The sequence below is a fragment of the Emydura macquarii genome, unplaced genomic scaffold, assembly GCF_026122565.2.
Source record: "Emydura macquarii macquarii isolate MOO-44397 ecotype Brisbane River unplaced genomic scaffold, CSIRO-AGI_Emac_v2 contig_2897, whole genome shotgun sequence".
Lineage (NCBI taxonomy): Eukaryota > Metazoa > Chordata > Testudines > Chelidae > Emydura > Emydura macquarii.
Genome location: NW_027133034.1, coordinates 6,558,680 through 6,575,188, shown reverse-complemented (window position 1 = coordinate 6,575,188; position 16,509 = coordinate 6,558,680). Strand labels below are relative to the sequence as shown.

Sequence of the window (16,509 nt, the reverse complement as noted above, 5' to 3'; positions counted from 1 at the left end):
TAAACTCTTGTCCTTTAGAGATAGGTGACAGTCTATACCAATTGCTGTGTGTGTAAAGAATATTCAATCTGCCTATGCTTTTTTTACTTGTTAATGTGCAATTCTGTTTATCTGTCATTTGTACTTTATTTCCTGGCCAGAGCAGATGTCTTTTAAGCAAAGTAAACACTGAGAGCAAAGACTGGATGTGCTGTTATAATATATACAGAATCCAGGCTGTAAAATCTCCCTGTGAATACTATAAGATTTTGAATCAGTAGCCTCAACATAATAAAACCACTTAAATGAGCGTTGGTAACTATGTTGGTGGGAGAGCATCTCCTACTACCGTAGCTCTGCCCACACAAGTGCTTATGCCAGCAAAACTTGTCACTCAGCGGTGTGCTAGTGTAGACAACTACACAGTCCTGGATTGCCTCATGGTGAAAAACGACAATAATACTGGTTACAAAATCTTTGTTAAAAGATATAGATTCTTGGGCGTGTGTGTGAGAGAGAACTGGTGGAGAAAGGAATTAACTCTCTGTTCTCAGAGATCCATGACGGAGCAGGGATTTGTTAGGTGTCCCCTGATGGTGATGAGAAAATGTTGAACATCCTCTTACACTTTACTTTACCCTCAGAACACAGGAAGTTGTATCAGGCAGGCCACTGATCTGCCTTTCTCCCTGGTACAGACAGCTACATAAGTGAGTAAGTAGCAATAAGCTGGTAAGAGCCAAAGGTCATTTAAATAACAAACACAACCAAAACTTTTTTTTTTTTTATTAAGTTGCTTGGGCTACAGAGTAACATTCTTGATTCCATATTTATTATCTCATCAGCAGTTTGATAAATGTGCTGACAAGTTGCTGTAGCGTCTACAGGTTCTTCTATATCCTTTTGCTGAAATACTATTTTGTAACTTCACAAAGCTTTACTTAACAACCCATGACAAATATTCCTATGTTCCCTAAAGCAATGGCATGCTGAGGGAGAGGGGACTATTTTTCTTTTTTTTTTTCCAGCAGTGTAAGAAAGCACAACCTTAGCAGTGACTAAATCTGGCCCATTCCATACACTTACCTCATATGTCTTGCAGTACGATACCCATGTAAAAGGAATCCCTTTGATCCGCGAAATCCTAAAATCAAGAATCAGAGGTGACATGCTTAGATTTTAGTGGACTGAGGGAGAAAGAGAAAGGTGACAACTGGATTCACAAGTAGCTGATCACAGTCAGAATAACAAGAGATCAGTGAGGCAATAAAACCTATTGGAATGGTAATAAGAGTAAATTCAATCATGTGAATATGGTTGGTGTTTGAACAGTTAATTATGGATCATACAACATGAGATTTAGAGATGAATTGCTTCCTGGTAAAATTTTCAAAAGTGATTTAGGGACTTAGGAGCCTACATTTCATATAAACTCCATTGGACTTAAGCTCTTACATCACTTAGGTGCTTTTAAATATTTTACCTTCCATTATTCTTGAAGGAGCAAAGATTGATTCTGGCAATTGGACTTGGTGTGAAAATAGTTGGGAAAATCATTAGAGATTGCTTATAAACACATTTAGAGTAAGACAAACCAGCATGCATTTTATAGGGTAAATCATTTTCTAATCTGTAATTTTTATAAAGCATTTACAAAATGGTGCTTAACAGAGAACAAACAAGCATTGCATAGACTTTTAATTGGCTTTTGATAAAATTCCATTGAAGACGCTGTGAGCAGGTGGCCCTCCCACTTTACTCCAAACAGAGTCTATGTCTGCTGTATAAAGTCAAACGACACCTTCCTGCAGCTTGGATTGGCAACTGAAATTAGTAGTAACAGAACATAGGCCTTGGTTTATGTTTTCTCCCCAAGCCTGACAGTACCTAAGGTTTTTCTTTACAACCTGGTCTCTGCTGCAGTACCTTCTGAACAGGGAGTCATACCCACCTCTATTATATTCTGGCACAGCTAACAAGACATGTCACAATGAGTTGGCAGTATTTAGTCTGCATATTTAGAAGTGTTCTGACTTCTGCAAATAGTATGGGTCAACACAACAGAAAAGTCATTGATCCCTAAGCAGGGATCATGGATCCAACCACAATTTTTCTTAGATTTTAATCCACAATAAGAGTTTACCTTTTAATCTGTAGTTACCAACTTTCCTTAAAAGCCTCCAGGAAGTGGGGGGAGGACTGGAAGGAGAAGGTGAGTCTGAGGACTGTTGCAAAATAAATATTAAATAATAGTCCTATTACAATTATCATCTTCTGTAGAATATCAGACAAATCTGGAGTTTTTGCAACGTTACCTTCACAATTCGCAGTGTTTCTCTTTGTGATTAGCTTGTTTTCATGGGTGTAGTGGTGTCTCTCTGAAGATTTGTGATGCCTGTTAATAGTGGATTTCTTCTGGTTGTTCAGTTTTATTTTATTTTTGCTTTCTCTCCCTCTTCCCCCTCCCCACCCAATATGGCCTGTGGTGGTGGGGGGAGGGGGGCATAGACTTTAACTCAATCTGCGTAAGACATTTTAAAGGCCATGTGCTTTGTCTCCACTACATTTTTAAAATCAGTTAATACACCTTAAATTCTTGTCTACACAAGGGCTGTTTTTACTGTCCTCCCTGCCAGTCATAACGTCTTGTGGGAATAACTCCAGGAATGAATGAACACAGGTATACAGTTAATGCCCTTTTGATTGCTAGTGCCCTGGCAATTTCCATTGCTGCTGGGTTCCCCATATTACAAAACACTTATACTCATGCTATAAACAGGGCTTTTTTGAACTGGGGCTGGTCTGTGTTGTACTGCTGATGTTTTTCTAGGCTGTATTTCTTGCTGCATCACCTTTCCCTCCTTGTTGGTGGTGTATTTGACAAGTTTGTGCTTGTTTCAGGGGCATGTGGCGAATATTGCCTATATGTGACCTAGCATCATGGCAGTCCTTACAGCTGTTGGTGGCTGTGATTTTATAGGGGCTGCCCTTCAGTTGGCTTTCCCCACTTCCCACCAGCTGGGGTACAGCCAGAGCTCTTTTTTCTGCTGTCCCTCCCCTCAGGAGCCAATACCATTCTCACAAGATAGGAGGGACCAGAAAGAACCTAGCAGCTCAGAGCCACTCTGCTCCCTCCTTCTTCCTCCCCATCCATGAACAATAAGAGGGCTCCTCCTCTCCTCTCTCTCTGCAGCACCTGTGGGAGAGGGGACTCTGTTGCATGCCCCATAGGCTTGCGGGGAGGGATAAAGAATCCTTGGAATTACAAAGGAAGTAGAGGTGAGGATGGGGTGCAGAATGGACAGAGGATGAGACTTAGGCAGATCTGATATGTTGCTTTCATTACTGTAGAAAATGATGGAGCTCATACTTTTTTCAGACCACTTTAAGCATTTTTATTATAATATCTGTAAGCATGCGTCTTGAGAGACAACACACTAATACTTTTTGTGGTTTAGATTGCCTTGCTCTACATTCTTTATTTAAATTCATGACATAGTGACTATTTCTCATTACCCAATACTCAAAACACATTAAACTCAAATTTCCTTAGGAATTAGAGATAGAAAATGAAAGCCTTAGTATACAATACCAACTAACTCCAGCTACTACCATTTTTATAAATGACCCAAAAAGTTTATATACTCTGTGCTGATGTAGTAGTGTTAGGTAATACATTGCCCACTCTCAGCAAAACAAAAACATCTTGAATCAGTCAATTTTTAAAGCTGTTTTTGAGAATGAAATAAATCAGCGTGAACCTCCTTTCAAATATCAGTCTGTTTGTCCCTTAATGGTACAGGGAAGGACCTAATTTCCCTAATCAAAGTTGGCCATCGTGTTCTTTAGCATTTTGCATATATCAGATTTAGAAGTCAAATGTGAACAAACTGCAGTCCTGACCAGATTTCAGGCATGCATTCACACCAGCAAGTTTTTCTTCGTTCTACTAAAGCTGAAATTCTTCACCTTGATGGTTGGTTTGGTTTTTTCAAAGTGTGGGGAAGGAGGGTAGAGAAAATGTTTCATGCTGGTTAATAATCACAAATATTCATCTTACAGCATTCTAGGTATATACACAAAGATATCAAGATTGTTAGCTAACCCGATACATGCAATGTTCCTTTAACACAGTGATACTCAGACTGAGGCCGTTGAGCCAATATATAGTACTATAGTAAATTAAACAAATTCACACTACTGTGGTTCTTTTGGGTGATACTGATTGCTAATTTGGCTGAACACTGAGGTCTGATATATCTGCTCTAACCATTTATGCTAAAGGAGTGACTTCACTCGTTTCCCCAGTAAAGGCATGGTTATAAGCACTTGAGCATAGCTGACAAAATGTCTTCCAATAGCGGTTAGTGGTACACACTGTATTTAGACAAAGGTGTATGTTACATATTGCCCACTAATAAATGGACTATATCAGCCTTGATCAAGCTTTTGGTTTCTTCTGATTACTGGGGCTTCTATTGTATACTGTATTTCCTCTTACACATATAAACAAGTGCATAAACTGCTATTGGTGGTATATTGTTGAATGTCCTGCAGCAGCAAAAGCATTTTCATTAGGAAATTGCTTCTTTGTGTTTTGTACAAACAAGGGCTTTTATTTAAATCTTTATTGCTGTCCCATCCAAGTAGTTGTTGTCAATTTAATTTAATTATTTTAAAAGGGTAAATTCCATGCTAAAAACTGGCATTAATCTGCTATTGAGACTGAGAAATTTGGTATGCAAAGTCAGGAAATTCAAAGTTAAGGGAGAAGATTTTTAGGTTGAACTTCCACTTCGTGCTTATGCCTTAAACACTTATTTGAAGCACATATTTAATCTGTGGATAGCTATTTAGTGTCATGGGTGCTGGCTTTTCTTTGTTTCCTGCTGTGAAAAACTTAACTAATTAGGAGAAACATGAAATGTCTTTGGCTGCTCTGACTAGTCTGTCTCTCCATGGTCTGGGGCAGAATGAGAGAGTGGGTGTGAAAAAAGCCCTGACCCTCTAACTGTTAAAAGGGGATGACTTTTTACTGTACATAGAAAAGGGTGCAAGTATTTTATCCAAAATATAACCTAGCAAATTCAGTTGCCTCCTGAAGAATAGTCAAAGATTTTATTCCTACTTCGATTGAAAAGCTGACCTGAACCTGTGTAGTAGCTATCAATTCCTCCGCAATGTAGAGGTGTGATGATCTTTTATATGGCATTAAATGAGAATGTTGATATGATAGGCATCAGGGAAACTTGGTGGCATGAGGATAATCAATGACATACAGTAATACCAGGGTACAAAATATATAGGAATGACAGAGTAGGTCATGCTGATGGGGGAGTGGCACTAGATGTTAAAAAAAGGATAGCGTCAAATAAGGTGACAATCTTAAATGAGTCAAAGTGTACCATAGAGAGAAATTCCATGCTTGAATAATAAGAGTATAGCAATAGGAATATACCACCTACTGTTTGACCATGATGGTGACAGTAATTGTGAATGCTAAAGAAAGTTAGAGGCTACAAAACCAGGATATGGAATAATAATGATTTCAACTATCCTCATATTAATTGGGTAAATGTCAACGTAGGGCATGATGCAGAGATAAAAATTTCTAGGTGCCATAAGAACCCATGAAGGAAGAGGCAATTCTTGATTTAGTTCCAAGTGGAGTACAGGATCTGGTCCAAGACGTAACTGAACTGCTATGTATGGTAATAGTGACCATAATGTAATTAAACATCCCCAAAAAGCCGACCCACAATAACATTTAACTTCGAAAGGGGAATGACACAAAAATGAGGAGGTTAGTTAGATGGGAAATAAAAAGAGCAGTCACAAGGGTAAAATGTCGGCAACCAGCATGAAGATTACTTTAAAAAAACATAATAGAGGCTCTGACTAAATGTATCCCCCAAATTAAAAAAGACAATAGAAGACCGAAAGAATGCCATTATGGCTAAACAGCAGAGTAATGGAGACTATTAAAGGCGAAAAAGCATTCTTTAAAATTTGGAAGTCAAATCCTAATGTGGAATATAAGGAGGACCACAAACTCTGGCAAGTCAAATGTAAAAGTATAATGAGGCAGGCCAAGAAAGAATTTGAGAAGCAACTTGCTTCAGATGAAAAAATGAACTGCACAAAATGTAAGTACATCAGAAGCTGCCTGCCAAACAGACAGTGGGGCCACTAGATGACAAAGATGTTAAAGGAGTATTCAGGGAAAACAAGGCATTTCAGAGAAGCTAAATTAATTGTTTGCATTGGTCTTCACTGTGACTTTGGAGTCACTTCACTCCAAAAAGAATGGCAAGAATGTGGGTAACAGATCTGAAGTACTGTCCCAAACTGATTTGTCACTACAAGAGGTTTTAGAACAAATTGATAAACTAAACAGTAATAAGTCACCAGGACAAGATAGTATTCACCCAAAAGAAACTCGGGTATGAAATTGCAGAATTACTAACTGTGGTGTAACTTATCACTTAACTCAGTCTTTATACCAGATGAGTGGAAGACTGAAATCCGCTCAGTGTACAACAGCTGTCAAAAGGGTTAGCAAAATGTTAGGAACTATAAAGAAAATAAAACAGGAAATATCAGAATGTTATTATATAAATACATGGTGTATCCATATCTTGAATAGTCTTTCCAGTTCTGGTCATCACATGTCAAAAAAGATAGGGTGGAGCTGGAAAAGGTTCCAGAGCGGGGCAAGATGACCAAGAGTCTAGAATTGCTTCCATATAAGGACAGACTACAAAGATTAGGGTTGTTCAGTTTAGAAAAGAGACAGGAGACAGTTAAGGGAGAATATAGAAAGTGTTATTTCCTCTTTCCCACAATACAAAAACCAGGGGTCACCTGATTAAATTAATAGGCAGAGCGTTTATGAAAAAGTAGTTCCTCTTGTTATTAAACACACAACTATCCTGTGAAACTCATTGCAATGGGATGTTGCTGTGGCCAGTAGTATAACTGGGTTTGATTAGTTTAATTCCTGGATTTTGTTCCTCTCCTTTTTTTTTTTTTTTTTGGAGGGGGGGGTTCTTTTTAAAGACAAAAGTATATACTTATTTTTTAACCTGCAAGGCAGAATTCTGAAACAAGTAAGATCCTGCTGCAAGATGCAAAATAAGAGAGCTGCCCTACATTGCTGCTTTCAACTTGCCAAGTACTGCCAAGCAGTGTGTGTAAATCCACATCTCAGTGAGTCTTCCTGTGTAAACCTTTATGTATAAACTATAGCATATTTATCTTTGCTTGTACTTCAATAACAGATGGCATTTGGAATCTTTTAGTTACCGTAGAAGCCCTCCAGAAGCATCAAGGATTAGTAATCTGCTTGAGTATTCTTGTTTAAAAACAAACCCCAACTAGGCCAGTGCTAGTCATTCAGAAGACTCTTCATATCTAGTCCTAGAGCTCATCAACACTGTTCCCAAAGGATCAGAGAAGTCACATGTAAAGGTGTGAAGTTAAAGTGATATTAAAGCCGTGTGTGGAGAGTCTCATTCAGAAATAAAGTGGTCTTGGAGCACTTCATCTTAATTTTCCTTAAAAGGGAAAGCAAGAAAGAGAAATTGTTAAAACAGTGTTGGTGAGAGAATTTCTGGCACAGAGGATCCATAGTGGAGAGGAGGGAATCAAACCCCATATGCCAAAGATAGGGTGCAATGAATGGAAGAAACAATGCTAAAAGGAGTAGACCTCCAAGAGATTGTCATCTTGTTTTGGAACTGGAAGAATATATGAGCCCAGAAGCCTTCAAAGTATTGTGAAACAATGCTTACGTTATAGCTACAGTTACACATTTCATACAGTTATAAATAATGAGGTTTACATTGCTTATGTTATCAGTACCATACTCTCTTAAAATTTTGAACAGGATGCCAGTACACTGGGTCGCACTGATTAGCTATTGACTTCTAGATTTTTTTGGTATTGACCTTAAAAAAAACCCTCCAAATAACTGTAGGATCGTACAGTGCCATGCTTCTGCAGTCACAAGCAGTGGAAGAAGTTCAAGCTGGAACTTCCTTATCATAACTCACATCCTTGGTTGGTCCAAAATAACTCAAATTAGTTAACTTTGCAGGTGGGCATGGCTACTAAGATATGTTTGAGCAGACATCTTTTGGGATGAGGAGATGGTAATTTTTTGGTTGGGAGTGAGAGGCAGAAATGCACTGCTATTTGATCACTTTATGATCACTAAAACATGTAAAATACTGTATTGAGTTGTAAATTAACAACATCTAGGAGGGTATACTTTGTGTAAATTTTTAGATAACTTGATTTTTATTAATTTAAGAAATAGTACATAATACTCAATCAGTCTCCAGAGTTGCCAGCTGACCTGACCTCATCACAATTTAACAGAAATATGAGTTTTCCTGCTTTTTCAACTCCCAGTCAATTTCTTAGCTTTGAGTGAATAATACCAAATGCTGAAAATATTCTCTCTGTTCCTGCAGAGGAAGCTACTGCTGTGAAAAGTTGGCTTAGCAGCTGAAGGAACTCTGTTTCAAGGTGTCTGGCTAACGATTCCCACAAATTCAGGGGAGTGTCTTTGTTCAAAACATCATCAGTAAACGAACATATACTGTTTAATTGGTTCTGCTCCAGCCCTGGCATTTATTATGACTGGCATAACTGAGGAGTGATTTTTTGAGATGCCTAACTTCTGAAGAAGATGATGCTGCCATGGGAAGGGCATCTACCTTTATCTTTGGGGGGTCAAGAATGTCAAGAAAATGAGGGGGAGTTAGCGCTTGATCCATTCACTTCTTTATTGCCTGCAGTTTAACTTTCTGATGAGGTATTTCTTTCTTCAATGTCTATTGAAGTGTCTTCCAAATTTCAAAAGCATCAGCAATTTCTCTGAAGTTTGTTTAAGGCTATGGATATAGGCTTCAGTATACTGAGCATATCCTCTACATTCCTCTTTAATCCAATGTTAGATACTTCCATCTATTTTATCATGGTTTTACCTCACAGAGTTTTATGAGAAGAGAGAGAATTAGTTTGGGTCCTCCTGCTCAAGTCTTTGGCTAAAAGATGCATTATTGTCTGTGGTACAGCTTTCACTGCCACTTCTTTTAAATATTCCATTGTATGGGCATTTCCCGATGTATCTATTATTTCTGAAAGCTATGCGACCCCCATCTTCTGTTGTCACACAGGCAGATATTACTGGATCATTATGTACATTGCCCCACCATATCTAGCAACCTTCCACCAATGTCTGCTCTATCAGGTGGAGTGTAGCCTGGTCACAAGGACTCAGCCATGTCAAAGAAGTGTTTATTGTTAGTCTTTTGCATTAAGTGTAGGTTTAGCATGTTTGTGATGAGAGTTAATTGTAACTCTTATTTTTTAAATGAGAGAGAAATTTAGTATTTTATCAAGGATTTTTTTTTTAAATCCTTGATTTTTATCACCCTGCTTTTTAATTAATGGCAAAGTGTGTGAGAAAGGAACCAGAAAGCATTTGGACAATGAGAGAATGTCTAGTGGGTGAGGTTCTGTGGCTTGCATTTTCTGTTGCCTGCAGAGCTACAATCTAAATAAAGAAGACAGATAAAGGCTGGGTGGTGTGGGACATAACATAGAGACCGAATGAACAGTGTGAAGGGCTACAAATGTCTGTTAAATTCTTTTGGGGTTTTTTGTTTGGTTAACTTCCCCCCCCACTCAAACAGAGACGCATGAAGGGAGAAGAGAAATTGGACAGGGAGGTAAAGGCAGTTGGGAAATGGAAAACAGAGAGGAAAGGGCCAGTTTCTCTGTCTGCATTTAGGGAGTGATTTTTATGTTTCAAAGCACAAATATTGTCTGGCAAAACCAGACATTCCATCACTGATGATGCTAACTGGACTCTGAAAAATCAATTCTGTAAACTTAGTTTATTATTATAATTTAATTAAGACCACTGTTGATTTAAATCAATTTTTCAAGATAAAAATTACACAATAATCCTTCTGTAGATCGTCCCTACTCTGATTAAATTTATGTTCAGTTTTATGTCTGGTTTATTTCAGAAAATTTATAAATGTAGATTATTGCAATCTGTAGCTGATAATTAACTTATTTGCTTTTCCCATTTATAGCATGCTAGAGATGGTGGAGCCAGACCAATGATTTTGTTTGATAGGATTTCAGGAATGAGAAAATTGGGAGGCGAATTTTAAATACAATACTTATGTTGACTCTGCTAGCTCCTATTTAGCACAAAAGTTTCTTAATCATAGTTGAAATAAGAGACTTCCACATTCTTAAAATATTCTCAAACCCTTAAATCCATACCTGACACGATCATTAGGAACACAGTCCCTTTGAAGTCAGAGTCAGGCATGAACATCAGTAGCAAGATTCAACTTTTTGTGGTATTTATATTCAAAATGCATCCACATATCGCTGTGTTTGCTTAAAAATAAATGGCTATGTACCAGTTTCAAAAAAATAGTTTGAGCTTGTTTCAAATATGATCACAGGTGACAGATACAGTATTAAGGAAGGAATATAGACTGCAAGGTCTTTATAGTAGGTGGTGTCAATTTTGTGTACAACTCGTAACCCCTCACCACCATTCCTTAACAGACATGCTATTAGTTGTATAGCAGGATTCAGACTTGAAATTCAGTAAATATCTGGGAGCAGATGATTTGTTTTAAGCCTAGGTTACCATCTGTCTCAGTTTAAGGATGAGACGGAGTTGAATTATGATCTAACAGGTATGTTCAGGGGTTTGGTATTTTGGATGGGGAGACTATGAACTTGTCACAATAGAAAATTTTGTAATCTCACCCTTCTTTATGTTGGATATTTAATGTCTCACTCATGTAACTTGAACTCCACTGTGGCTGTCAGCTCTCCCAAGAGAAATTTATCCTAGCCCTCAAAAACCTAGTGTTATCTTATTTCTCCTTATGTAAAGTAGTTGCGTTACAGGTGCAGCCTCGTATGTAAATTAGTTGCACTTTGCTGTGCTTAATCTTTATAGGAAGTGAGAAACATGCACAAATTGACTGGTATGCAAAAAGTTACCATGACTATATATTTTTCCATGTTTGGTCATTGATTCACGCTCCAAGGGTTTTTTTTTAAATTGGTAATGTTCTGCATTGAATTACCCTAGAAATTAGAAACCCTTTGTTTATAACTCTTTCTACAGCCTTGTGGATTTAAAAACAAATCTTAGTGACTTTGTCCTTTTTTAAAAGGGAACCCCCCCATCAGTTTTACAACCTGAGCACATAATGCTTCAAGAACCACTCCTTGCATATGTTGTCACCTTGTACGCCTCTTTTAGGGAGCTCCCCCCCCCCCCCCTCCGTAGATGTTTCCCTTCACCTGCCAAAAAATCCTTCATCCACTGCTTTGTATTTTGAGTCATCATGTTATTGAGTCTTAGACACTTACCTATATGGCACTTTTTCTTGCAAAGCTCTCCTCATCTTAGCCATTTTCCTGTTAGCGTCACCAAGATTTGTTTGTACTATTGTGTTTCCCTGACAACAAGAAAGGAAACTGATTTCTGCATTCCAGAGTTGAATGAATAGCGCATTTGATATAGCCTGTGATTTTTTTATTACTAATTCATAATAAAAGCTTGAAATAGTGCCTAACATTTATTTTTACTGAGAGAATCTCAGTTTTGGACAAGGGTTCTAGCTAAAAACAAAAGCTTACTATGTCTGATATTCTCAGAGGTGCTTAGCAGACTATTGACTAAACTGTACAGATTTCATTTCATTCAACTCCTGTACTTCAGAATTTGGGCCTGCAGAAAGAAAGTGGAATATCAGCATCTTTTTACAGTATGTGAGCAGTATAGCCTATGAACATCTTGGCTTTTTGAAATAGCTGCGGCAATAAATAAATAGCCAAGATTTATCTCAATGGGTGATGATCTAAGAGTGGGATTTTCAAAAGTCATCAACATTGGCCCAAGCTAGAGTTTGCAGGGCACTTTTGATAAATGCTGATATGAAGTTACTAGGTCTTTGATTTGTAATATGCACAGAATAAGCTCTTCAGCAACAGGGCTGGTAGAAGTTTGTGTGATTGCACTGGAACACTCCCCTCCTGCCATGGATTGGCCAGTCCTATGAAAGCATTACAGAGCAAACAAATGTGATGGTTTCTCTGGAAAAGGTAACACTATGCCATTCCATTTGTGAACATATATCAACCCATCGGTATAACTATTGCTTGCAGCACAGTGAAGCTGCAGGGCAGGTAAGAAGTAGGCCTGATTTTAGAATAATAAATTGTAGGGCTAGCCTGGACCCTTCCTGAGAAGTGAAGTTGCTGTCCAATCTCTTCTCAATTGCTATGGTATGCAAGCATTACTCATGTTGTGGTGGGTTTGTTTTTTTTTGTGCAGGCACAGGAGAAAGTGGAAAGAGCACCTTTATTAAACAGATGAGGATTATTCATGGGTCAGGTTACACAGATGAAGATAGGAAAAGCTTCACAAAACTGGTTTATCAAAACATAATTACTGCCATGCAAGCTATGATCAGAGCCATGGACAATCTAAGAATAAATTATACATATGAGCAAAACAAGGTAAGCATAATCTAAAGTAAGGGTCTCATGTGGCATGGCCCTACTATAAGACTTGTTCCTAAAGGGAAATATATAATCCCTAGTGTACTATCATCTGCCTCTAGTTTGACACATTTCAAAAGTTACATAGCTGGTTTCGAGTAGGGTCATTAAAAAAGGAATTCAATTCTGCTATTTTGGTTTGTTTTAAAGGCCCTGGTAAGAAAACAGACCTTCTGGAGCACAATGAAGCTTGCTGCCCTATTTTTTTTTTTTTAAATAAATTATATTGCTGAAAGGATTTCTTCAAATTACCCACACTCCATTTTAAGTTCCTTTGTCTTTTGACTACTCTTAGTAGCCCAGTGCTATGGGCAGAAAGTGCACCACAAAGCCCTGTTAGGTGGCATATTTAAAGTGGGTTGGCTTTAAAAAATAAATTCCAATCCATACTCTTGCAGAGCAGGAAATGCCACTCCTTAAAAACAGGGACCCACGTGGGCCATGTAACAGTAATTAAATAAATACATACCAGGCGGGAGGGTGTGCTAGACGCATTACTGCAGTGGCACCCTTCCCAAATCCCCAATCACCTGCCTCTGCTACGCCCAGAAGAGGGACGCACCACACACTTTGCCCTCCTTTTGCTCCTCGTGGGCTGCTCCCGGTTTTGTACCCTGCCTCTGCGCCCCATTGGCCGTCGCCCCAACCAATAGGAGCTCAGCCCTTGGGAGGGGGCAGGGAAACGTGTTTAAATGGCCGCGCGGCACCGATTGGCTCCCTCGTCCAGGCCCGCAGGCGAACAGCTGCCGTCTCCCTGGCCTAGAGAGTGGCCCGCGCTGCTGTTGGAAAAGGGCAGCGCAGGATGCTCCTGTGCCTCTCATGGCCCAATAGCTTACCTCTCTCATAGTGTGCACTCCGTCCCAGGCAGGAGAAGCTGTACATGTGCTGGCTGACTCTGTCGGGGTAAGCACAGTATGGTCAACATAGGGCCTGACACTGTCACTCCCCCCCATGACATCTGTTAAGGGTAGTTTGACTCCCCTACTGGGAATTCTCTCACCCAAGGCTATGCACAATTTCTTCCCCCTCAATAAAGAGGCAGTGAGGGGGCTTTTTATTTTGGAGCATAAGTTAGAAAACCTATTTCACATTTGTGTCCTATTGGGGATGCAATGTTCTTAAATCCTAATAGTTAGTACAGTCCATAGGTTTTATTCTCTTCTAATTTACATTAATGGGGCCCTGGGAACTTTTTTTTTTTTTAAAACTATAAATATGCTCTTAAAAGTCTGCAACAATTTTACTAAGGAAAGGAGGGAAAAATGCTATAGACTAATACAGAATCCGTCAATGGTCTGAGTATTTATTTTGTGGACTGGTATAAGGCTGGTCTTCACCTTTGGTTACATTGGGGAGAACTATGCAGCCTAGGTTATCCTACAACTGAAGCAAAACAGAAATCAGACAAAGTGATTGCTTGGTTCCCACAATGGCACCTGACTAGTTATCTGCCTGAGCTTTGCTGGTTTAGACAACTGTGAAATCTCCATTCCCACTGCCTCAATAAGGTAACAGGCACAACAGCTTTTCTTTTGCTGCAGTGAAAGAGAATGACATAAATAAGGAGTAGAAATATCCATTTCAGGAAGCTGACATACCGGCTGTCTGGCTAAATATTTTATCCCATTTACAAAAATTAGCTAGTTCCATAATGCTTCTAAAATTCAGCCTTCTTCATGAAGGCCCTGGAAGAAATGATACCCGAGTTTTTTACAGTGCCTTTAATCAGAAAAGGCGTTCTGCAATATCAATCATAGCATAACCTTTACATTTGACGCCAGCACTCTTTTTGAGAGCAGATTAATCATCATAAAAAGGAAATTCCAATTCTAATGAATTAGATATGGAAAACAAATAAATGAAATATTACTTTTTTTTTAGATCTACTTTGAAGTAGGCATTTGGGCTGTATTGGAGGCCTGAATATGAAGACACCAGAAAAAAAATTATACAAAATGTTCTGAAAACTATGTAGGCACTATAGTGATTAGTAATATATAAGGTACAGTCCTGATAGGTCTATGTGATACCTGCCCGATTGGTGCCTGAGAAACAGACATCACTGACAAAGATATCCGCACTAGATTGTGGATAACACACATAGCTTTTCAAACTAGCAGACATTCAGGTGGTCAATATTCACATCTTTCCACTTCAGAATCAGGAACTTCCTCCTCATTCCCCAAGATATGATAAATATTAAAATATAGGTATAGCCCTAACAGTTTGTTGCATTTTCAAACTGTATTATCTGGGCATGGGGAATCTCATGCTGCACTTAATTAAAATAAATATACATCAGGGTAGTGAAAAGAAACTGATTTCCCTTGCTAGTCCCTAGAAAACAGTAATAGATCTTATAAAAAGTGTGGAAGTTTGCCTGAAGTATTTGAAACCTTAAATATTTTTAAACAAATGAATCTCGAGTAAGAGCTTAGTAATAAGAATCTATGGGTAAAACTAGATCCTGGGCAGAGGCCCAAGAAGGAGCCTGTGCACCACTTACATCCCACTTAAATCCTCAAAATATAGCTAAAGTGGAACTTAAGTGGTGGTTAAGGCCTTGTCTTGCCTGCTGCACAGGGTGAATTTCACCCTGTATGAATAACAGCTATTTATTTTTCCTCCCTCTGTATTCCCCAGAGAAACATTAGACTTGGGTTTTTTAAATAAATCTGTGAGGGTAGTTCCCAGAGGCATCAGAGCCAGAACAACAGGCACGTCTCATATTTTTGCTTATGGATCTTGAGTACTCTCAAACCATCAAATGCAAACACTCTTTCTGGCTTCGCTCTTACTTAAAGGCTGAAAAGTTTAACTTATATCCTTGAGATTTCAAGCCATTAAAGGCTCCATCCTACAGTCTGTTACAGCATGCACGCTATGAATCGTCTTCTACCTTGTAAAATCAGAGGCTTCAGTAGAGATGATCTGGAATATTCACTGAAATGTGTCTGTATGCATGTGTTTTTATATATATACTCTTATGTAAATGTTCCATGTGTGTATTTTAGTACCTAATACAGCCACCTATGAAGTTTGTACTTATACCATGATTCAGCAAAGCAAGTAAGCACACATTGAAATGCTGTTGACATCAGTTGCTTAAATGTTTTGGTGAACAGGGTTTGACTTCTGCATGTGCTTATGGCTAACTACATTAGTTATATTATAGTTGCTTGCTATATTATTTTATCCCTGTCAATTAGTCGGATACTACTGTATTATATCGGTTCTCCAATAACTTTAATGGCTGGACATTCTAACATTTAAGTCAGTGGCAAAATTTAGAGATTTAATTTTCATTCAAAGTTTGATTCCTTATCTAAAATAGATTTGATTTTTAGTTAAAGCTGAACTAGCCTCAAAATAATTAGTATTTAAAATAGGTTCAGATGATGCACTTGTGACACCTATTCCAACCTCATGCAATATCTTCAGGGACCATACTGACATACATGTATGTATCATTGTGGGCCAGGTATTGTATACAACTCCAGAGGAGAGTGTTCTCACAACTCCTCCACTCGAGAGATGATAAGTCAGAAACCTTAAGTGGATGCCCTCGAGGGACCACGGCGGAAATATAGGTACAATTACCCTGCAACTCTGACAGCAGCAGTGTACGCTTGGCTAGAAGTATGGGATGACAAAGACCAAATAGAGATTCCTCCCTCCAAAAAAAAAAAGGAAAGAGCTTTTCTCTAGTATACCAATGAACACATGCAAAAACTTGCCCTTATCTTTTTTTGGGGGCATTTAAGTTAGAGAAAGTAGTCATTACATTTATGCCAGGGCCATTTTAGCAGAGCAGTTCTTCTTTCAGGAGAAGCTAAAATCTCTCAAAACTCAGAACTGGTGTTTCCCAAGAACTAAAAGATTACACTGACTAAATTCAGCTGTAACTTGACA

The 16,509-nt window shown here is 38.5% G+C and overlaps 1 protein-coding gene across 2 annotated transcripts in view; it reads left to right on the top strand.

Moving 5' to 3' along the window:
• Positions 1-16,509, top strand: part of LOC137167205 (guanine nucleotide-binding protein subunit alpha-14) — a 68,354-nt gene that overhangs the window by 38,625 nt on the left and 13,220 nt on the right. For both annotated transcript variants that reach the window (XM_067569235.1, XM_067569236.1), the window contains exon 2: positions 12,371-12,555. In XM_067569235.1, the coding sequence (XP_067425336.1) occupies positions 12,371-12,555 (185 nt within the window). The remainder of the gene's footprint in view (positions 1-12,370; positions 12,556-16,509) is intronic.